Below are 9001 nucleotides of genomic sequence, written 5' to 3' on the forward strand. Positions count from 1 at the left end.
ACTATTCTTATATTAGTACCTGTAGAGTCTTTACTGATGCCACCTCTCTTATTCTTGTTAATCTTAAAAATAAAACTGCCAGTTATTTTACCAGCAAAAAAATGGGTTTATTTGGGAATAGCTGAGATTTGCAAGCAAGTTTTAGCAAAACCATAGGCAAGTCCAGAAAACAAAGGTGAGGAATGCTCTTTTATAGAGGGAAAAGGAAGTTGAGAAGTCCACTGGAGTAACTAGGAGTTGTAACTGTAGTGCTTTCTCATTGGCTGGGTTATTGCTAGAGGAAGAAATCTTCCTTCCTCCTGCTGGGATAAAAAGATAACTCCTAAAGATCTACATCCACAATGAAAATTAAATTTGTAATTATAAATCTTCCCCTAAAATAAAACCTCAGGCCCAATTACTTCACTGGTGATTTCTACAAAACAATAATGAAACAATACGAATTCTTCACAAACTGTTTCACAAAATTAAAAATCAGGGAATACTTAACCAACTTATTGTGTAAAGCCAGCATTATGGTGATACCAACTAAACCCAGGAGGGGTTTAAGGAAAATTAGAGATTACATCCCTCATGAGCACAGATGCAAAAAAAAAAAAAAAAAAAAAAAAAAACAAGTAAGTACAGTACATAAAAAAGAATTCAGGATGACCAAATAGGGCTCACCTTAGAAATGTAAGGTTAACATTTTAAAACTAGTCAATGTCATTCATTAAAAGACCAAAAATGTAAAGAAAAAAAAAAAAAACCTATGATTGTGGTAACCACTATCCAAGATTCTCTTAGAAATCCCTACCTTCTTGTATTGTCAGTTGTGGAGTCCTCTTCCACTTTATTTTTTTTTAAGATATTATTTATTTATTCATAGAGATGCAGAGAGAGAGAGAGAGAGAGACATAGAGAGAGGCAGAGACACAGGCAGAGGGAGAAGCAGGCTCCATGCAGGGAGCTGGACGTGGGACTCAATCCCGGGACTCCAGGATCACGCTCTGGGCTGCAGGCGGCACTAAACCGCTGCGCCACCGGGGCTGCCCAGTCCTCTTCCACTTTATACTGGGATTAGTCTGTACTACTCACAGGATAAGTCAGGAATGTTGACACATCACTTCCAGGAAAAGTTTTTAACAGACACCGTGGCTTTGTTTTTTTGTGAGCTCTCTATTGGATCACTTGATTTAGAACTCTTTCTCTAGGGATCCCTGGGTGGCGCAGCGGTTTGGCACCTGCCTTTGACCCAGGACGCGATCCTGGAGACCCGGGATCAACTCCCACGTCGGGGTCCCCGTGCATGGAGCCTGCTTTTCCCTCTGTCTATGTCTCTGCCTCTCTCTCTGTGTGTGTGACTATCATAAAAAACAACAACAACAACAACAACAAAAAAAACTCTCTAAAATGGAACTTTCAGCAAAAGTATGAATGCAAAGGAATGAACTACTGATGCATGTAAAACTGATGAATCACAAGGCAATTATGCAGTTAAAACCAGATATGTAACAGTATATATTAAAGTGTTACCTGTGTACATAAATCCTTCCATATACATAAAATTCTGGGAAATGCAACAAAAATCTACAGTTAAAAAGCAAGATGAGTGGCTGCCTGGGAATGGGTAAGGGGAGGAGGGATTATAAGGCAATTCAGAAAACTTGGCTTCACAGATACAAACATGTATCAAAACTTATCAAACTGTATACTATAAATATGTGCAGTTTATTGCAGAAAATGTTTAAATGCTCGGACAGTGGCTGTAGCCATAAAAGAGACACAAATACGGGAATCCTGAGAATTTCTGTAAACCTGCATACCAAAGCCATAGTGATAGAAACATATGTGCATTTACCTGTATAAAAGTCACATTCTCTACAGTATGTTCCCAACTCCCAATTCATCAGTATCTCTCTGTGCCTATTATGATTCCTAACTATCTTTTTAGGGGACAGTGACGTCTGCCTACTAAATAATAGATTTCAGGGGCATTGGCAAGTCCTGGGGGCAGGATGCGTGTGTCAAGTTCCCCTCAAGAGAATATGGGAATATGAAACATCCCTCTGGAACAAGGGAACCAATTCATACCACTCCCAGATACACCAGAGGTTGTCACAACTGCCCACTGCTCAGGGTGACCTTGATCACACAAAAAACCTTGGCATACAGGCCAAAAGATTAGGCCCGGCAATCTGGGCCTAATTCATAGGAGTCCTTGAGCAGTAATGCAAGTTAGGCTAAAATGAGAGTTGTTCCTTGCCATTCTGCTAATACCACGGAGAAACATTTGAACTCTCACAAAAGTTGTTCCTTTCTTCATGCTGGCAGCACCCAACTCTGTTCTCAATACAACCCACAGAGCGAACAGAATCCTCCAAATTAAAGGTAGTTTAAAACAAAGGCATTTGTTGCAAAAACAGAAAAAGATGAGATGGCAATTTCCAAGGTAGGGGACTTGGAGGCTGGACGAATCCATCATGAGCGTAAAATGAGACCAACAAAGTCCATGAAAAATGGAAATCTTCTCTATAAGTAACCAGCAGAAAGAAAAAAAATTGCAACCTTCCCACCAAAACTGGGTTATGTCCATGCTTAAACCAGTTGGAGAAGGCAGGAAGGAGTGAGGATTTTTAATGGGCTCTAGGTACTGATGATTCCCTCTAGGGAAGGGAGGAGAAGCAGAGGTCTGGCTATTAAAACATGGTGGGATGACTTATGCACAATGTGGGACTCTGCCATTCCATACATAGCTTGTTTTTTTTTTTTTTTTTTCCAGAGACACTGGCAGTGACAGAATTCTGGCAAGGCTCCTGGTGAGGTTACAAAGTGCAACACTGCACCAGAAAGATTCCCACATAGCTGGCATTCAGAAGTCTCAACAGAGTGGATGTTTAAATGCAGGAGGTTCAACTTCTGGCTGATGGCTACTCACCAAGGCTAATCTCACAGCTTCTCTCTGTCAGTCACTATGTTGAACAAGGAAATATGGTATATTCCCGGCCATCCTAAGGCCTTTCTCCAGTGTGAACTTTCCAATGTCGGATGAGAGAAGCTCTTTGCCTGAAGGCCTTCCCACACTCACTGCACTTATATGGCCTTTCTCCAGTGTGAATTCTATGATGCTGAACAAGTACATGTTTGTGGCTAAAGGCTTTTCCACAGTCGTTGCACACATAAGGCTTTTCACCATTGTGAACTCTCTGGTGTGCAATAAGGTCAGAACTCTGGCTAAAGAACTTCCCACATGCAATGCACTCATAGGGCCTTGCCCCAGTATGAACACTCCAGTGTTTAATGAGTCTGTATTTGTGACCAAAGTATTTCCCACATTCACTGCATTCATAAGGCCTTTCTCCAGTGTGGATACTCTCATGCTGAACAAGTGTGGATTTGTGGCTATAGGCTTTCCCACATTCACTGCACTTGTAAGGCCTTGCTCCAGTGTGGACTCTCTGGTGTACAATAAGGTTGGAACTATGATTAAAAACTTTCCCACATATGCCACATTCATATGGCATTTCTCCAGTGTGGATTCTCTGGTGCTGAGCAAGTATGGGTTTGCGGCTGAAGGTTTTCCCACATTCGCTGCACTCATAAGGCCTTTCTCCAGTGTGGACTCTCTGATGCTGGACAAGTGAGTCTTTGCGGCTGAAGGTTTTCCCACATTCGCTGCACTCATAATGCCTCTGTCCACTGTGAAAGGCATCCACACATTTGGCATTACTGTTTGGCTTCCACTTACTATGAGAGGGATGGTGCTGGAAAATGCTTGAGCTAGTTGGCAAGTCCTTATAACCTTTCCCTGGCATAAAAGGCATCTCCAATGGTTTGACAGGGCAGCTGTTCACAAGTAAGGTGCTGCCCTTATCCCCTCTGAAGGGTTCCTCTCCATTGTGCTGCTTCTGGTAGTGAAGGTTTGCACTGAACCAGAATTGTTTCCCACATGCCCCACACATGTACGATTTCTGACCAGGGTGTGCTCCCTGGTGCTCAGCCAAGTACAAAATGTCTTTCAAGACCAGGCCACAGGTCTCACAGGGGTGGGCCTTCTGGGTAGCAGGACCTGTCTTGGGAGTCTTGACCTGTGACATTCCCACAGAAATGTTCTGCTTAAAAGCTATCTCCTCACCCTCTGTTCCATGCCAACAACCTGAAAGCAGACAAATGCTGGTGAAGTACAAATTGACACTGATGGAAGGGGTAGCCTCATTATAAATGTGTGTCTAACAGAAATAAGATCTAGGTCATAGGACTGCTGTCAGAACAAGAGGCCCAAATTCAAGTTGAGTAAAGGGCTGCTATGCAGTAGTTGACATCTAAAGATCACAGAATGTAAGAGTCCTTAAAAAAATTAAAAAATAAAGGAATGGAAGAGGCTTTGACTAGGAGAGGACACAAATGTGGGGTACAGCCCAGAAAGAATATTTCAGGATGTCAGTGAGGCTTTTGCTGCTGGGGACAGTTGAGAGCTGTGTCTACTGAATAGCTACCACTGAACAGTTGGTATTTAAGAACTATTTGGAGTATGTGCACATCTCATAACACACTAAGTATAGGCCAATGTTGAGGAGCACTGCAGCAGGAGCAATGGAGAGGAACAGGTCAGATATGAAGGCAGAGGTAGGGAACATCCAGAGGCCAAAGGTCAGAGCATAAATGACAAGTGTGTACATGGCAAAGTAAAGTGTGGGGAGAGAGATTAGGGAATGACAGGAACCCAGCCCCAACATCACATCCTTCCCCCATTCCCATTCCTCAGGTCACACCCACCCTGAGTGTCTCTGGTCCTGGCTGGAGTAACATCTGCCCAGTCAGATCCCCAGGGCTTGCTGCCCAGCTCCAGTGAAGCAAATCCATGGGACATGGAAGATTCATATCCTAAAGATAAGACAAGTAAATGGCCAGTACTAGCCTGGGTAACCCACCCCTCAGAGAAGAAAACTATGTATTATAAAAATAACCTCAAAGAAGGGTCTTGGACGAATAGTTCATGGTCTCAACAAGTAGTAACCAAAATGGTCCCTGCAATTCCTGACCCATGCAGACCACTAGAAACATCAGCTAGAGGAGGGGGCACAAATTAGGGCACAGAGGTACATGGATCTGAACAGAGGCTTCCAGTCCGGGAGAAGACCAGCTCTGATTCAGGAAGGGCTGGACTGCCCTTGGGAAATAGGGGAGAGGAAGAGCCCAGTACAGGACCCTGGGGTGGGTGTGAGGCCTTACCCAAAGAGGCCATAAGTGCCAAGTTCTCCAGCATCACATCATGGTACAGGAGCCTCTGAGCCTCATCAAGGAGCCCCCACTCCTCCGGGGAGAAGTATACAGCCACGTCCTCAAAGTTCACCTGCCCCTGTCACAATGGAGAGATCCTAGTCCATGAGAAGCCTCTCTCCCAAGGACACCCATCCAGGCCTCCACAGATCTCCCCCCCTGCATTCCTTCCTACCTAATTTCTCAATTCAGAGGAAATACAGAGACTAGGTGCCAAAGGTGTCTGCTCTCTCCTAATCGTCCCTTTGATTACTGTGCCCACTAACAGCAACAACAGGCAGGTGGTGGTCAGAGAGGCACCATCTAAGCTCTGGGCCTGGCCTGCAGGGCTGCACTGTACCCCACCTCCACCCCCTCCTGCCAGCCAGTTCTCCTGGGGTTGCTAAGATCATGCTACCAGACAACCGAAGTTGGGCTCATCTTTCTCCTTTAAGTCCCTGATACCAGGACCCAGAAGCCATCAGTCCAAGCTACTTTCCATGTACACAGTATTCTTTTGGATCATACTGTGTCTCACAACTCTGGTCCCCCACCCAGTCCTTGGCCTTCCACCATCACCTTCCTAACTCAGTAACTGCACTGTCATTGTGATGTGTATATTCTTCCTCCTAATCCAACCTGTACACCATTTTCTACTTTGTGGTTGTCGTCACCATGAACCCCTCCACAGAAGTCCAGTCCTGTGTCCAGCAGCTCACTTATCACCTCCATTCACTGTTCTCTGGAACAACTTAGACATGAGCAACAAAAAAATCCTGTTATCCAACCTGAGTTACATCTACCACTGACTTCTCTGTCTCAGGTGATGGAGCATCTACCCTTCCAGCTGATAAGGGCTAAAACCTCGGGTTTTTCTCTCTCTCACACATTTAAAAGAAGAAAAAAAAAATCTGACCTAACACTTCTCCATTCTACACATCTCCCCTCTGGCCCATCCATCACTATTAGTCACCTGGAATCTTGAAACAGCCTCCTCCTGGTCTCCTTGTCTATACTATTATTTCCTTTACCCTCACCACACACAGTCCGTTCTCCACTTGGCATCCAGAGGGGGCCTGTTAAAACCTGAATCAGGTCACCTCCCTCCTCTGCTTGGTACCCACATGGCTACACAATCCTCAGAACAGAGACACAGCTTGTCAGCTGTCCACTCCAGACCTGACTCCTGTCCACCTGTTCCTGATTCCTATCACACATGGGGGAGAACTGTTGTTTCTTGAAAACTTCCATCTCAGTCTCTCCTCCAAGTATTTGCACATGTTGGTTCCTGTACCTGGAAAAACTGTCCACATCATACTCCAGCAGTTACCCAAAACGGGAATCCTTCCATATAACCCCTGGCCTGAACTCAAAACCCTGGGCTGAGGCTCTCTCCAGGTTCCTCAGAATCAAGAGCTGGGAGAGTATACGTAGAGTGTTGTATGATCCCACAATCCTGGAGACCATTGGGGGTGAGGGTGGGAGTGGGATGGATGAGAGCACAGGTGCCCTTCCCTCACCTGTGCAGGGCCCATAATTACTTCCGAGTTCATCCGAACCTGTAAGAAGAGGAAGATTGTGAGAGACAAGCAACCACGAAGGAGCTCATGCCTATCCCCTACTCCTGCCCGGCCACAAAGACCCGGGGCTGACTGCCTCACCTCTGCGCCTGGGTCTCTAGGGCCACCTAACAGCTGTGTTACCTTGGACTAGGGCTTTCTGTGCTTCACCGTCTTCATCATCTAACCTCCACCCCAAGTTTGTTCCAGAAGCAGTCCCTCTTCTGTTAGCTGCCGGCACGCACACCACGAAGGCACAACTGCTCAGGCTGACACTGCAGGTGTGACTCCTCTTCACACATCCTCTGACCCTTTCACACACCTATGACTCCGGAGTTCCCAAATGCTCGGTCAGTGTCGCCCTCCCTCCGCCCCCAGCCTTTGCATACGCCCGTCCCTCCCCCTTCCACAACGTCCTTCCACACCCCACCACAACGGCTGTCAGATATGGGACCCAATAGGAGCGTCCTGCTGCCTGGACACAGAGGCCCGAGCTGTGGGGGCCTGAGGCGGCCCTCATTAGAGACTCTGTGTTCAGAAACGGAGGCCGCGGGGGGACTCGAGGGCGCGGCACCCACCTGCGCCAGGTCTTTCAGAGCCGCCGCCGCCACCGGAACCTGCGGACCGGGGAAGGCGCGCTGATGGGAAGGGGTCATTAACGGCCAGTGGGCCCACCTCTGTTTAGAAGACAACGCCCCCTCTCGCGTTTGCTCTCTCCTATCACTCAGGCCTGACACGGTGATCTGAAGTCTGACCTGGCGGGTTAATCCAAAAGCAAACAAAATGTCCGCTCAAGAAGGGAACGGAAATCCCTCCCTGACGTATCCCGCACCAACGGAAACGCCCCTCTCTCGGGCCTTCATTAACCCGGCATCGCGGAGAATCCTGGGTAATGTAGTTTCCTCAGCAACCACGTTTGGAGTACGCTCTCTGAGCCACCGCCGGAGGATAGGCCCTCGCGTTAACTGGCTGCGCCTAGAAATTGGGTCTTGAGGATTAGGCGGAGCTTCCCTTTCCCGTAAATCGTCTGTGCCCATATTTCCGACAAGTGTAGTCTGTACCACGTTACAGAAATGTTTAGAGATATTATTTCAGGACTCTTTACGCCGAGAATGCTCACCAAAAATTCGATAGACGCACCATATGCTTATGTCACTCAGATTTTTATAGCTGGAAGCTAATAAATATTGCTATCAAATAAACTTGTAGCCTGCAGCTCTAGAGTTAGTTTTGTGAGACTCAGCATTGAGGGTCAGGACCAAGAAAGAAAAGACGACAGACACCTAGAAGATGTGGAACATGGAGACATATGTTAAGCACTGCTAAAGCACGTGGGCGATGTTTGTGTCTGTGGTTACCTCAGAAATCATTCCTCCTGCCAGTATAATAAGTGATTGTGTAGAACACAGTGGTAATACTTTCTTACAAGATCATATTTCATACTCTCTATACAGCGATGTATTCAATTCCTTATATTCCTTATATTCCTTGTGCATTACAAATGTCTGAGAGAAAGGCGATTTACCAAATGTCATTTGGGAGTCAGGAGGGCAATAAAAACAGTCTCTATGTAGAAGAAACAGACACGAATTTAATTTTCTATGCATAGTGAAAATGTCTCTTAAGAAAGTGTGACATAAGACTATTTGAAGCCCAAAATTATTAATTTAATGGAAAACAAACCCATAGAAAATAAAATTTTAAACAAAATATTCAACTCCAAAGAAGTCTGATCCCAGATGAAAAGTTGCAATGAGAGAAGGAATGAAGATTGAGAGAGAGGTACAGCTTTTGATTAAAATAAAATAAATAGGGACTCCTGGATGGCTCAGTGGTTGAGCATCTGCCTTTGGTTCAGGTCGTGATCCCAGGTCCTGGGATGGAGTCCCACATCAGGCTCCCTATGGGGAGCCTGCTTCTGCCTCTGTGTGTGTCTCTGCCTCTCTCTGTGTCTCTCATGAATAAATAAATAAAATCTTAAAAAAATAAAATAAATGTTCAGTATCTATATAATATGTGACTATATCTCTCTATGGGATTAAAATGATGGAATTGATATGCCAATGTTGGGGTTTGGAGTGAAAGGTCAAAAAAAATTATTGAGACACTGCCAGTGCAAAAATGTGATTAAAATTAAAGCATGGGGGCAGAAGCTGTGGGCAGAAAGAGTTACACTGGGGTTGTGAGGAGTGACTGAAAGCCTA

General features: G+C 45.6%; 1 protein-coding gene across 2 annotated transcripts; it reads right to left on the reverse strand.

Moving 5' to 3' along the window:
• Positions 1-1691: 1691 nt before the first annotated feature.
• On the reverse strand, positions 1692-7633 carry ZNF772 (zinc finger protein 772). 2 transcript variants are annotated; one of them, XM_025988622.2, is made up of 5 exons: positions 7376-7633; positions 6759-6797; positions 5212-5338; positions 4756-4863; positions 1692-4135 (listed from the first exon to the last, which is right to left on the reverse strand). In XM_025988622.2, the coding sequence occupies exons 1-5, from the start codon at positions 7451-7453 to the stop codon at positions 2991-2993; spliced, it is 1497 nt and encodes a 498-aa protein (XP_025844407.2). In that variant the 5' UTR covers positions 7454-7633; the 3' UTR covers positions 1692-2990. The 2 variants fall into 2 exon arrangements, with proteins under 2 accessions (XP_025844407.2, XP_072622253.1); XM_072766152.1 differs by having other exon boundaries at positions 7473-7618.
• Between the last annotated feature and the right edge of the window lie 1368 nt (positions 7634-9001).

The sequence above is a fragment of the Vulpes vulpes genome, chromosome 1 (genome assembly GCF_048418805.1).
Source record: "Vulpes vulpes isolate BD-2025 chromosome 1, VulVul3, whole genome shotgun sequence".
NCBI classification, from domain to species: Eukaryota; Metazoa; Chordata; class Mammalia; order Carnivora; family Canidae; genus Vulpes; species Vulpes vulpes.